Consider the following 15,072-nt stretch of genomic DNA (forward strand, 5'->3'; position numbering starts at 1 on the left):
TTAGGTGACCCTCTTCTGTGACTGTAAGTGTTCAAATCAGACCAAGATACGGTTTAAGATACAAAATAGAGGAGGTTAAACATCAACACAGTGAATTTGGAGAAAATTAAGTTCATTCTGCATGAAAAATAGGAGGGTAACAGATTTTGGTATCATGTAAAATGGCTTTGTCAGATTAGGTGACCTTCTTATGTGACTGTTAGTGTTCAAATCAGACCAAGATGCTGTTTAAGATACAAAATAGAGGAGGTTAAACATCAACACAGTGAATTTGGAGGACATATGGCTTCCCTCACACCTAGATTAACCACTAAACAAAAACAGCAGCTCTGTGTCTTGTTGGGTAATGTGGATCTGACTCTTCTCTTCAAAGCGTCTGTTAAGGATAAAATGCTGCTGTTTTTCACCAGCGCTGTGACCGTCAGGGTCCAACTTTACTCGTAGCCTACAACTTTTCAGGCTACATCTTTGGTGGATATACGAGTAAAGATTATAATCAGTGTGGTAGGATTATAGCTGATCACGGGGCTTTCCTGTTCAACTTTCCTATTTATGGTGGTGTCCCTGTCTCCATCAAAATAAGAAATGGGATTCACGCACGTCTTGATGACTCTGGAGTGCCCAACTTTGGCAAAGAGTTGTACTTTATGGATAACAACCTACCTTATACGTGAGGCAGGGAAATCCGGAAATGGAGATTTTGATCCCTTAACCATGTATGGATGCGACTCTCAGCTCCGAGAATGTGAGGTGTACAAAGTGAAGAAGAGTAAGTCAGAATAAAGTTTTTATAACTAGGTTTAACAATAAATTTGGGACTTCATTAACATTGTTTATTATATTTGACAGCACATTTAAATCATCAATCAATATTTGTCTTCTAGTTGTCTCACAGGTCACTGCAGGTCCAGTCAAAGAGAAGCCATGGAGAAATATTCTGTGGATACCTGGGTATGTTTTTACAAAATGTTGTTTTTAACATGCTGCTTATTTTATGCAACTATTAAAAGCCAGTAAATAATAAGATTTAACTGCTTCCATAGGCAAAAACAAGACCTCTTGAAGCGTATCAAAGATCATAAACCCCTTGTGTCCTCTGTGAACCGAGCTCGAAACCTAATGATCAGTCCTGTATGTGCTGGAAAATCCAGTTTCTTCAACTCCATCAACTCCATCTTCATGGGTCGCATGAGCCATGGCAGGATCCTCAGACACCAGTCTCACTACACAGGTGCAATAAAAGCTTTCTTTATTAAGAAGAGTGTTACTCTTCATGCTTCAAATTGGTCCCTGTAACAGGTCAATGTTTTCTTTAAGTTTCGCACATATCCAGTGAAAAATTGCCATGAGGGATAACCCATTGCCATTTGTGTTGTGTGACACTATGGCACTTGAGGAGCAGACAGGTGCAGGTCTGAATATTGAGGACATCAGCAGCATTCTTCAGGGTCTCATACCAGATCGATATCAAGTAAGAGATGAACATTAAGATGATACGGTTGTATCCGAACTAGCTGAAATATATGTTTTTATGTACTTAATCATTATTTACATTGCCTAAGTTCAAGCCCCTAGCAACATTTCATCCTGACGAGCAAAAGTCCTACAGACCTTCATCTCTACAGGAGAGGATCCATTGGTGGTGTTTGTGATAGACACCACCATAATCTCCCTCACGTCCAGCAAAGTGGAGGACAACCTTGCAGCCATATGCAAAAAAAGTGAACTTGCTGATTAAGTGCGTTTATAAAACACATGGTTTTGGATTTTTTGTATCATAGGAAGATCTTTAAGCATCTTCAAAATGTGTGTTGCATATGAAGCTGTTGATACATATCTCAATATTGCTTTACTGATCAATTTTCAGGTGTTCCTCAGATCGTCTTGATGGCTTAAGTAGATGAGGCGTGTCCTCTGGTGGAGAAGGATCTTCAAAATGTTTGTGTCAGTTCCTACATTAAGACAAAGGTGAGATCTTACAGAGCTGAAACTGTGTCATATGGAGCTGAAAGTGTGACAGATGGACTAAGAGATTGGTATTGACTCTACAGGTACAGGAGGTCAGCTCTCGACTCGGTGTTCCTGTGTCTTGTGTGTTACCTGTAAAGTTACCTGTGAAGAACTACAGTCAGGAGCTTGAACTGAACCTCAGTTGTGATCTCCTGCTTCTCACCACTGTACAGCAGATGCTCAACTATGCTGAAGATTATTTGGATGATGTTGATACCAATGTTGCTTAAAGTTATAAAGTTAAATTTATGTAAATTTTTTGTTGTTAAGGTGTATTGTACATTTACAGGACTTTGTAATGTAATCATTATTATTTTTGTAATACCATTACTGTCCAGGTACATCATTGCCATTCAGACACAATGCCCAGATCACCTGTGAACTTGAGTTTGCTTCAACAGAAAGCTGATAGTTCATTAAATTACATTTCAATGCCTTCATTTCAGTTTTAGAAGACAAAAAGATTCACTATTGATCAAATTGTAATTTAAAGATACATAATTAAAATTGTATATAATTTAAGTGCTGTAAGTTGTGAATGACCGATAAATATTTTATTTCCAGAATATGTGTTTGAAATGGCACCTATAAATGTGTATTTCATTTGTTTTATTATATTTAAGTAATGAAAATAAACTTAACGTGGGTACTGGGTAAAGCAAACTATGGATGCCAATATCATTAAGTGCTTATTAATATCACATTTCAATTATATCCATTACAGGATTCAATTTGTTTTATTGGTGGTATTACTCAAACAAAATCACTAATTAAAATTGTTTACAAAAAACACGTTCCGCTTGTTAATTTTTAAGGTAACACTTGCTTTTATTGATTTATTAAATGTAACAAATAATACATAGATTAAACACTAAAGCTCCAGCATAGAGCATTGTAAAGAAGACGTGTAAAAGGATCTAGGTAGTTTAATATCCTGTTACTGAATATTCATAATAACATCATACAGCAGGCATCAAATAATCAGCATGTTCATACCTACATTTGTTAAATGCGATAATGCATTTTTTAGTTTTTGCTTACCCAATGAATCGCTCCCTGGACATTTAAATTTCTTAAACCTTATCTGATTGGACAGAACAGAAAAAGGCGTCATTATTTTGCTCGGAAGAAATTAACGGAGCAGGAAGACATGACTTTTCAGTGATGAGAATTGATATTTTATTGAAAATGAACATGACCGATCATACTAACCGGAAGCACGCATGTAAACAAAGGTGGATCGTTCGGGATTTTCCCCCCAATTTTTTGTTAAAACGTGGGATGCATTTAGACGAGTGGACCCTTGGTATTTCTTGGATTCGTCTGAAATGATCAGAACCTATAAGATGATATGTAAGTAACGTTACTGCCGTTCATATTAATATTATTCGGTCCGTCTGCATCATTTAATCCACTCCAGTGTATTGATTGCAAAAACAAGATCAGAACATAAACATAAAGTACAGAAACCAATAGATACGCCCAATATGCGCACGCCCACTGGCCGGTGCGGGTTACGTTTAAATGATTGTGTTTAGTTTAACTCTTTGTGCTGTGAGATTTTATTTTAAGATTTTCAAAGTGTCACGACAGCCGGATGACGTCAAAGTACCGCGAGAGCGATTAGTGAAATCATACGGAGGAGTATCGCTCTCGCGGAACTTTGACGTCATCCGGCTGTCGGTTCTTGCGGTGCCGCATGAAAGTCGAACAAGCCTACTCTCTCTTGAACAAAACTTCACAAATTACATCAACAATTGTCACTAGACTTGTTGATATAAGTGAAACAATAGGCTAATTAATTTAGATTAAACTGGATTTATAAAGTTGTGAAAAACCGTGTAGGCCACGGCCTATTATATGTCGATGTGCGTCAATATTATATGTTAATTATTTATTTAACCACTTCTTATTAATTATGCAACTTAAACTTGAAACAGATGCTAATACAGTAGACACTGAAAAGCTATGGATAAACTTCTTAGTAAATGTACAAAGCACATCGTTTAAATTAAACATTTATTTAATTATTTTAATTAATATATTTAATATATTTAATAAATATTAAAGTTGTTGTATCTAATTATATTTATTAAATAACATCATAACATCTTCAGCCTTTTGCCATGTACTTCATAACAGTGACGTAAGTTGGCAGCGCTGCATGAGCGTGTGCTCAACTAGGTCCGCTTTTATGCAAATACTTTTTGGCTCCGCTCCGCATTTCTGATTGGTTTACAAGCTATGGCGTCACTTTCTGCAGGCAGGCAGCTATGTGTGACTGCTATGATGTCTGTTCAGGAGACAATATCGCACCAAACTTACTAAATTTCTTAAGGTTCATGTTTAATACGAGGAATAGTGATCTGAAATAAAATTTACCAAAAATAATATTAAAGATATCATTTCTTTTTATCATTTCTTTTTATATATATATATATATATATATATATATATATATATATATATATATTTTTTTTTTTTTTTTTTTGCCCATTTTACCTTTTATTTAAACAATGATAGAGGAGAGGACAGAGAGGAGAGAGGGGTATGGAAACGGCAAATGACCACGAGTCAGGAATCGAACTCGGGTCGCCGAAAGTGCAAAAGCACCACATGTCTAAGCGCTGTCCACTAATAACACCATCGGCTCCGAAGGATATAAAAAAAGAATGTGTTATTTCTTTTTGTGAAATAGAAAATGCAGAAAACATGTAGCCTACTGGTTACACCAAATTAACTGTTTAATAACACCCTCTTAATTTATTTATTTACTTATTATGATGATTATCATATGTTGTTGTTGTTATTATCATTTCTATTATTTTAATCTTCTTTTCTTTTGTGGTTTTAATTTATTTTTTAAAATAATTACTTGTATATTAAGTGCGGTTTGTAGGGCTTGAAATGAAATATGTGAATATAAGTGTATTTATTTATTTTAATGTAAATAAATGAATGTTACTCATTGATTCTGTTCATGCGATTTTGTGTTTTTAATCGTGTGTGTGTGTGCGCTGTGTATTATCACAAAAGAAAAAATGTTTAAAATGTTATTTTGTGTAATAATAAACAAGCATTAAATGAGGTGGTAATGTACATATTATTACACGTATGTCATCTAAAACATTTACAGTTATTTAAAAGCTGGTGACAACTTTACATACATTTTAAGTATTCTTCTTAAAAGCTCAGACTAAAATATACAATGATCCCCGTTTAAATCTTTTGAATATTTGTCTCTATGTTTACCTTTAATTAATTTCGAAACATTTTAAACTTACAGTTTGCAAATGGATTTGTCTTTGAGAAAAAAACAAATGTTAATGTCTAACACAGTTTGTTATGAATGAAATGCCAGAGAATTAAATTTGCCTTAAAAGATGTTACATTTAAACTCTTAAGAATCGAATTTTTATTCAAAGTTTAAACCAAGCACACTAATACATTAATAAACATCAATTTTCCGAAAAAAATATGGCGATTTATTTATTAAAATCAACACAAATAGCAAGCAGTACAACAAATAATACTGACATGGCGTGTAAATATTAAACACATAAATGACATGGCGTGTTATTTATGGCGTGTAAATATTAAACATAAATAAGATAATATTTTAAAAGATGTAATACTTTTTTTTTCAAATGTTACATCAACATAAGGGCGCTGCATTCAAAATAGGTCAGGGGTGTTTACTAAACTTATCAATGGACTGAAAGAAATTTTACCGTTGAAGACTTTTTATCTGACATAGAAAAGATAGACAATTAAATAATACAACTAATATTTATAAAGCAATTATCAAAAAATGATAATGAAAATATATAATGTATATGTTTTTATTGTGGTTGCCATGGTTTCGCTACAGTAACAATGGTTAATTTTCGCAAGGGTGACGCTGTAATACTGTGATTATTACGTAGAGTTTCAGAGGCTATAAAAGTCAGCGAGCCCTTCATTATTTCGTGGGTTTACAGTTCGGCGTGTTTTGGTACTTTCAAGTCCAAGGCTATTTTCAGCGTTTTTCGTGCTTTTTTGTGTGGTGTTTGTTCTGCGTGTTTGTTTGTTGTTTGTCGTGTGGATTTTGTGTTTGTCATGAATCCCGTTATCGTTATTCAACGAGGATCGCGGAGATGTATTTCAGCGGACGAGTTTCTTGCTGAGTTGGACAACGGGTCGACTCTCCTGTTTTTCAAGGAGAATCGGCCCGTCGTTACAATCAGTAGAACCGTTTCTGCTCCTCAGTTCACCGAGCCCTCCGTGGAGGAGGCGCTCATTGAACCGAGCAGTCCGCATCAGGATGCGGAGGCTTCGGTGAGATCCAGTGTGATCACGCCACCTCCTTCAGATTCGACAGCAGAGGAAGCCTGTAAGTTCATACATTTTCACCTGTAATCTGTATAAGTTCAACATTATCTGTGACTGATGTTAAAAAAAAAAACACTGAGTGAAATGGGGAGCAATTGTCCACACAAAGATAGGAATACCAGTGTTTTTGTGACCTTTTGTGACCCATGAGGAAACATGCTTATAAATTAAACAAAATGATGTTTCTTGAAAATGTGAAGTAGGCGAAGGGTTTCTGTGATGGTTGGGGTTAGAGAATGGGGTAGGTAAGGGGAATAGGATATACAGTTTGTATGGTATAAAATGCATTACGCCTATGGAATGTCCCCACAAAACATGGAAACCAGAATGTGATTGATTAACAATAAGTGAACATTTTCTGAAAATAACAATTATTTGAAGCTTTGAAGTGTTTTGCTGTCCTTTACCACACTGACACTGAATCTCAGATTGACAATCCTGGACAATATGCTGGATTTAAGCATGATCCTGGGATCCTTAATTAATTCTTATCTGTTCTTTTCACTTACAGGTCCAGAGGAGAAGGCCATGGTCGAGGTTGAAGACCCTGAGGAGGAGGCATCAGGATCTTCATCCGACCATGACCTTTCTCCAGTGTCTGGTTCAGGCTCTGACTCCAGCTCTCTTACTGAAGGGTAACATAAGACTTACACAGCATACAAACTCTTTCTGTACTCACGTGTCTTATATCAGAGCTGTCCATTTGCAAGATTTTAGTTTTTAGGTCTAATTTACTGACTTAGATATATTTGTCTGATCAGGAGTTCCTCTGTTGTGGACAGTTGCAGTGGGGTTGAGCCATCCACAGAGGCAGCCGGCAGACATCAGGTGAGATTCTGTCTTGGCTCATCTTCAGAGAGTTTTTATAAAGAGGAAATATGTAATCACAAAAGTAAAACATCACATTTCAATACCAGCCAGGGGTGCGTTTCCCAAAAGCATCATTGCTAACCTGTCAGCAACTTCGTTGGTTGGCAATGGGAAATTGCATTGCAACCAACAAAGTTGCTAACGATGCTTTTGGGAAACACATTCCAGAGTGTTTAACAGAAACTTACACATAACCTAACTGATGATGATGTGATTTCTAGGAGGACGCTCACAGCTCCGACCTGACTCCTGCTGATGGAGGCGCCGCTCCCCCATCTCCTGCGTTGCAGACAGCAGAGGAAGCCTGTAAGTTCATACATTGTCACCTGTTATCTGTCCAACAATATTTGTGACTGATGTTCAAACAAAAAACACTGAGTGAAATGTGTGAGATAGAGACACTGTTAGCCAAATGACTTTTTAATGATTAATATTCCCTTATGAATACTGATCGTTATTTTTGGCAGTTAATGAACATTTTTTTTAAAGAATAATTATTAGAAGTGTTTTGCTGTCCTTAACCATATGACACTGAATCTCAGATTGACAATCCTGGACAGTATGCTGGATTAAAGGATGATCCTGGGATCCTTAATTAATTCTTATCTGTTCTTTTCACTTACAGGTCAGTCTGCCTCAGTTGCGCCGCCTCAGCCCCAGACGTCTGCGTCCTCTCAGGTAGATAGTGAATATTATTATTGTTTATATTAATAAAAAAATAGTAATGTAAATGTATTAAATCTCTGATTGTTTTACTTACAGCAAAATAACGCAGACAAGATGGAGGCTAGTTTATCATCTCTGTAAGTTTATCAAAGTCTCTCTAAATTCATCTGTAACCAGTCTAGTATAGCTGTGTTTTTAAATCTTCTTCAGTAAACTTAATATTTTATTGTTTAAATGTTTGCAGAAACCGTTCTTAACAATATATTTAAATGTGTTTGTAGACCTTCACTTCCAGATGGGTCGACCGCTCCGGTGGCACCCCCTCAGCCACAGCCGTCTTCCTCCTCTCAGGTAGCATTATTAGTGAATTTGTATATTAATGAAATTAATGAAAAAGTAATTTCATGTAAATGTTTTAAATCTCTAATTGTTTTACTTACAGCAAACTAGTGCTGACGATGTGGAGGACATGAAAGTGGAGACAAGTTTACCATCTACGTAAGTTTATTAAAGTCTTTCTAAATTCATCTGTAACCAGTCTAGTATTACTTTTAGCTGTGTTTTTACATTTTTTACAGTAAAGTTAAATGTTATGAGAAACAGTTCTTAAAGTATCTTTATTTGTATTTGTAGACTTTCACCTCCTCACAGTCCTGCACCTCCTCCCACCTTTCCTCCTCCTCGGCGTCGGGCCCTCAAGCGTCCGGCTCCTTCATCACAGGTAGATTTAAACCGAAGCCTTTAGCAGAACTCAATGTTTATTTCATTTTGTTTTAATATACGTGTATTTAATCTTCAGGATGAGATGGAGCCGGCCGCAAAGAGAGCCAAACTACAGAGGATGTCGAATGAAGTCACGCCTCCTCCAGTCGAGACGCCATCCTCCTCTCAGGTAGATTTAACCAAAGCCTTAATCCAGGGGACTCCAACGTGTAAAAGTAGACTATATCAAAAAGTAGCCCTCCAGATTGTTTTATCCATTGTGGTCGCCCTTGCTCACAGAAAGTTTGGAGACCTCTGCCCTAAACGTTATTAGTGACAATTTAATTGAGAATTTCATTTCATTTATTAAATCTTTGATTGTTTTATTTATAGCGAAGTAAAGCAGACGCTGAGGAGGTCCCCTGTTCTCCTGTCTCTCAGTAAGTCTTTATTTCAGCCTCAACCTTTGTTAAACTACATTTAGTTTTTAATTTGAGATGTTTTAGCGCTTGAATGTTTGAATTCTCACAGTACTTTTATATGTATTTATAGACATTCATCTCCTCACGGGCTGTTGGCTGAGGTCACGCCACCTCCGGCCCAGTAAGTTTATCAAAGTCTCTCTAAATTCATCTGTAACCAGTCTAGTATTACGTTTAGCTTTGTTTTTACATTTTTTACAGTAAACTTAATTTTTTTTTAAATGTTAGCAGAAACAGTTCTTAAAGTATCTTTATTTGTATTTGTAGACTTTCACCTCCTCCCGCCTTTCCTCCTCCTCGGCGTCGGGCCCTCAAGCGTCCGGCTCCTTCATCACAGGTAGATTTAAAACGAAGCCTTTAGCAGAACTCAATGTTTATTTCATTTTGTTTTAATATATGTGTATTTAATCTTCAGGATGAGATGGAGCCGGCCGCAAAGAGAGCCAAACTACAGAGGATGCCATCCTCCTCTCAGGTAGATTTAACCAAAGCCTTAAACCAGGGGTCTCCAACGTGTAAAAGTAGACTATATCACAAAGTAGCCCTCCAGATTGTTTTATCCATTGTGGTCGCCCTTGCTCACAGAAAGGTTAAAGACCCCTGCCTTAAACGTTATTAGTGACAATTTCATTTATTAAATCTTTGATTGTTTTATTTTCAGCAAAATAAAGCAGACGCTGGGGAGGTCGACTGCTCTTCTTTCTCTCAGTAAGTCTTTATTTCAGCCTTGAACTTTGTTATATTACATTTAGTTTTTTTATTCAAGATGTTTTAGCGCTTGAATGTTTGCTGATGCAAATCTCACAGTACTTTTATATGTGTTTATAGACTTTCACCTCCTCAGAGTCAAGCATCTCCTCCTGCCTCTCGACCTCACCGTCGCCGTCTTTGGCGTCCGGCTCCTTCATCACAGGTAGATTTAAACCAAAGCCATTAGCAGAACTCAATGTTTATTTCATTTTGTTTTAATATACGTGTATTTAATCTTCAGTATGAGATGGAGCCGACGCCAAAGAGACCCAAACTAAATAGGATGTCCGCTCTGGTCACGCCTCCTCGGGTCCAGACACCATCATCCTCACAGGTAGATTTAACCAAAGCCCTAAACGTTATTAGTGACAATTTAATTGAGAATTTCATTTCATTTATTAAATCTTTGATTGTTTTATTTACAGCAAAATAAAGCAGACACTGCCGTGGCCGACTGTTCTTCAGTTTCTCAGTAAGTCTTTATTTCAGCTTTGGCCTTTGTGAACCTACATTTAGTTTTTTATTTGAGATGTTTTAGCGCTTGAATGTTTGAATTCTCACAGTACTTTTATATGTGTTTATAGACCTTCATCTAATAACAGTCGGCCAAGCCCGCAAGTGTCTCCTCCCTCCTTTCCTCCTCCTCAGCCTCGCTCGCGCAAGCGTCCGGCACCATGCACTTCACAGGTCAATTTAAACCAGAGCCCTGAACAAAACAAATTCAATAAAAAAGTTATTTAATGTCTTAAATCTCTGTTTGTTTTATTTGCAGGAAGCATCTGAAGGCATGGTGTCAGAGGCCAAGAAACCCAAACTTGATGGGTTACTTTAAAAAAAACAAAAACAAGAAGAGGGGACGAAACCTTACCTCCTCAAACCCCATCACCATATGGAGAAAAAAAAATAAAGATTTTTTTTATTAAACAGAGTAGTGGAGAAAACAAAAATGAGAAAGATTGTTTGTGACGCACTCATTATGTTCATTTATTGCGACAAACTTAAATGTAATGTGATTATCAGTCACATCAAATGAAAATAGCAAAAATGACTGTAAACCTAATAAGACAAAGACCCAAGTTAGGTTGAAATCACTCGGAGAGAAACTTCACTAAAGTTTCTCAGTTCTCCTTTAATTCCTATAGTAACACTAAACAGACAGATCACAGATGAGTTTAAACAGTTAACTAACTTCAAATCAATTCAAGGTCTTTACATCTTCTAACAATCTGATTATGAGGTTAAAAGATCAAAAAGGTTTTCAAACGTCTCTCTACAGCTGACGTATAATATATGAGATATTTCTGACTGCAGCAATAACTTATAAAACATAACACTTATTTTTATTTTCATAAGCAAACATTGAACTTGATCGGTTATGACGTGGACGACTAATGAAAACTTGACCGTAAATCATTTCTGAAGAGTTTGTTTTTAATGAACACAGTCAATAATCTTTTATTTAATATCTAAAGGTGAAAACGTCTGTAAGGTTTACACTGTAAGAGAGATCTGTATATGAACTGTTGACTGTTAATGTTTGTCTATAGCACATGATTCACATTGTTTTCTTTATCACATTGCATGCAGGGATCTTGATGGCCACATTAAGGAGGTGACCTATAAAGCAGCACAACATTTTATTCATCAGTTTCAGAGGTAAGTCGTTTTATTACAAATGTTACTTTATAAATCACTGTTTGATTATTATAAGTCATTTGAAATGATAAACATCCAGTGATGCTCTGAATGAACTGAGATTTATTCATAAAAACATGAACACACAGTGTTTCTGTTCATCTTGTGTTATTCTTGAGTAGAGTAGTATTTCATCCCGAAGAGTCTTTAGTTTGATCAGATTTATTAAAGGCAGATCAGCTGTACCCATGGAGGTATACCGCGGGCGGTGTGAGTCAAGAGCAAGCAACACACACAAAACATCCCACCATTACTGGATAACTTATGATTCACATCATGTTCATATCGACCATTGCCAACTAAACACAGACATTTGATGCAGTTGGGACCGCCCCTTTTCAAAGAAATCCAGCTTTAACACACACGCACAACTCCGCTGCTACTCTGTTTCAGGGTTTATTTTAGTTCATGACATTTATCTTCAGAGGACTTCTGCGCATGTGTGCACTTATGATGAGCGTTCAGAAGCCTTGGAAGCACATATTTTGTGCTATATTATAATGATAAAGCAGTTTTATTACATTTACAGTTGCAAATATAAATTGCTGTCTATCTCTGTCTTAGAAAATTTATGTTTTCTTTTTGAAAATAAAATATTTTAAAAAATTTGATTGTTATTTGTTATTGGACTGAATACTATACATTTAATTTTGTTGATTATTAATATATCTCCAAATATCAGTGGATGCATAAATTAAACACAAGTTACAATTCTATCAGTTAAGGAATGTTACAATAAAGTACATTTCCACATCAATTCTGTTATTCATAAACAAACTCATCACTCTCTTTTACTTATTAGATAATATGAAATTAATCTCAATTTATAATAAATGTGTGTGTAAATACATTGTCATTATTGAGCCAGAAACTTTAACATGTGATACTTAAGTGATAATGTTATAGAGTAAATGGGTGTAACAGATAGAAACACACGATGCTAAATAATAATTGATTATTTGATCCATTCCTGTTGGGGAAAAAAGGTTTGCATTACAAATGCTAATTAAATTAAAAGCTTTTACTAGTCTGTTATTATTTTATCCCATCCTATTACTTTCCCCCCTAATAAAAGTGCCACAAAAGTTCTTTAAAGTAATGACTGGTCTCTGTAATAACTGTAGATGCCAGCAGATTTGATTTTGTTAAACCACCCAGAAAGAGGAGAAGCATAAAGTAATGATTTGCGATTGATGGTACTTATAGAGGGACTGTCACACTCACAACCCACCCAGCAAAATCTGGTTGAAAAGACGTTGAAATGACGACTTCTCCAGACGTCTTAAAGACGTGAAATTCTGGTTGAAAAGTGACGTGTTTTTCATGTCGTTGAAAAGACGCCTATAAATCGACGTCTAAAAAAGGCTAAATTTGGTTGAAAGGTGAAAGACGTCTTTTCATGTTCATTGAAAAGACGTCTATAAAAAGGGCTACATTTCTATATTATTTCATATGTCTTTCCAAGGGTTTATCCTCATTTTAAGACTGAGGCGAGACTAAGGGGAGAGGCGGGCCTTACAGTTGCTTAAAAGAACCGGATTCCACTCGCTCACTCTCTCCTGCGTGTTTGTGCACCTTTCACCCTCAAACAAGGTCAGAGCAAGCGCCCTCTTTTTAAAGTTTCTGCTAATATGACAGTAAATAGCAAAATAATATCACACTTCAATATTTGATTGACAAGACAGCTGACTCGTTGGTTGCTAGCAATATGAAAAGCCGCGTCACACTGCTCTTTTTAAAAAAACGCAGTGCATCGCGCCTTGCGTTTCCAAGCGTTTCCAAGCGTTTGAAGCGCGTTTGGTGTGATTATTTGAGAAAAATAAAACTGAGTTTGGGAAAAAAGTTAAATGGATTTTATAGGGCCCTACTAGATGCTGCTCCTCCATGGCTTTAAAGGGACACTTCACCCATTTACATTAAGCTTTGTATCATTAGAACCCCAATCATGTTTTTGAATGGTCGTGCATCATTTCATCAGTTTCCGCTGAGACAGGAGAAATACAGATTTCAGTGTTCCACTTGCATCTTTCAATGATGTAAAAATCATCATTTTGCATCATTGAAAGCAGGAAGTCCAATAACTTTGTTGAGAGACTATAAACACGCCTTTTCTCTGTCAAATAGGCACCAAATTCGAAATGTTTGTTACATTTTTAATACAAATATGACGCACTTTCATATAAAGATTAATGTTTCTACGGGTGAAATGCTCCTTTAAAGAATGATTCTACAGCCCTAGAAATATGACATTAAAAACACGGAAAAGGAAAGGAGATTCCTGTGGCAGACACCTTCTCCAGAAAGTCCATAGCAACAAAACATGACAATCTCAGCAAAGATATGTACATGCAGATTCACTTAATTATAAAAACTTACCAGTCAGTGACACAAAGCTGTCCGTACCGAGGCAGTTTTCAGCAGCTCAGATAGATGATCTTGAATGGATGGCCTGCAAAGAGGAGACAATTTCCCACATACATTATTGACTTCTAAGACAAACTTTCATTGACCAGTGAAGATAAGAAAATAGTCATATCTGACCTCACACAGAAAAGATATGCGCACACGCAGAGAAGCTAAGAGCACGAAATATTATTCTGGCTAAGAATGTGTTAGCAGATAGAACACATGATCGAAAGATGCAGTACTTGCCTGGTGCAACATAATTCAAATACCAAGGAACCCATGATTCCTCATGAAATACCAATCAGACCCGGGCAGGTATTAGCTTCAGACCTCTTCACCTGGAACAATGAAGAATACATTTACTGTAGATTACTATAAACATTTTTTCCAATTAGACAAACTCAACACTACTACGGCTGCCACTGTCATCAGCAAGCTTAGTCACATTCGTGAGACATGGCATACCAGTGAAATTAAAAGGTCCACAATATCAACACAAAGAGTTTGTAGACTTTGCAAAAACATTAATTTTCACACACATTGGCCCTCATGACTGATCCCTATCTCATTTTGGTACAGTATAGGAACACACCTGTTGACAACCTCTTCATGTCTCCAGCCCAGCTCTCATGAGTCGCAGACCGAGATCCATACTGCCAACCACAAACCAGCAGCTCCTACCCGAGATCAGTTTCACAGAGGCATGCTACAATGGAGTAAACACCAGCATCAGAAAAAGTATTATTATCGCTCAGCTTGTTCACGTCACAACTACACACTGGACAGCTCATTCGCATACAATAGCATGGCCTTTGGAAACTAGCTGTCGTTGTTCACCATGCCAATACATAAAAATCCCATCATGTTTGCAGTTCAGAGGGTCAAGTGTAGTGCAGAAACTTTCGCCATGTGAAGAGCCCACAAAAGATGTACCCACATCTGCGGCTGTAAGGGTGGAAGAACAGAACACCAATACCTCACCAATGCCTCAGGTACATGCTGAAGTACCAGCACAGCATTCAAAGGCAATGAGATCCAGCCCATAAAATACCAGACCAGGTCATGCACTCTGACCAAGAGTAATTCTTGATTTGTAAATTATCTTGGGCCGGTTGCTAAA

At 36.6% G+C, this 15,072-nt stretch overlaps 1 protein-coding gene and 1 pseudogene across 1 annotated transcript; both read left to right on the forward strand.

Annotated features, from left to right (window-relative positions):
* Positions 1–15,072, forward strand: part of LOC141349177 (interferon-induced protein 44-like) — a 22,421-nt pseudogene continuing 7,349 nt past the window's right edge.
* Positions 5,390–9,439, forward strand: LOC141358964 (uncharacterized). The gene is made up of 12 exons (XM_073861030.1): positions 5,390–6,382; positions 6,893–7,016; positions 7,143–7,209; positions 7,473–7,557; positions 7,877–7,929; positions 8,014–8,054; positions 8,199–8,268; positions 8,360–8,415; positions 8,551–8,638; positions 8,717–9,059; positions 9,172–9,222; positions 9,369–9,439. Exons 1-10 carry the CDS (start codon positions 6,109–6,111, stop codon positions 8,951–8,953), a joined length of 1,095 nt encoding a protein of 364 aa, XP_073717131.1. The 5' UTR covers positions 5,390–6,108; the 3' UTR covers positions 8,954–9,059; positions 9,172–9,222; positions 9,369–9,439.

Source organism: Misgurnus anguillicaudatus, chromosome 22 (genome assembly GCF_027580225.2).
Source record: "Misgurnus anguillicaudatus chromosome 22, ASM2758022v2, whole genome shotgun sequence".
NCBI classification, from domain to species: Eukaryota; Metazoa; Chordata; class Actinopteri; order Cypriniformes; family Cobitidae; genus Misgurnus; species Misgurnus anguillicaudatus.

What these genes read in the sequence shown, in the direction of transcription:
- LOC141358964 (XM_073861030.1), top strand. Translation starts at nt 6,109, where the DNA reads ATGAATCCCGTTATCGTTATTCAACGAGGATCGCGGAGATGTATTTCA. An exon ending in TTCGACAGCAGAGGAAGCCT is followed by an intron (nt 6,383 to 6,892) that starts GTAAGTTCATAC and finishes TTTCACTTACAG; the next exon opens with GTCCAGAGGAGAAGGCCATG. An exon ending in GCAGACAGCAGAGGAAGCCT is followed by an intron (nt 7,558 to 7,876) that starts GTAAGTTCATAC and finishes TTTCACTTACAG; the next exon opens with GTCAGTCTGCCTCAGTTGCG.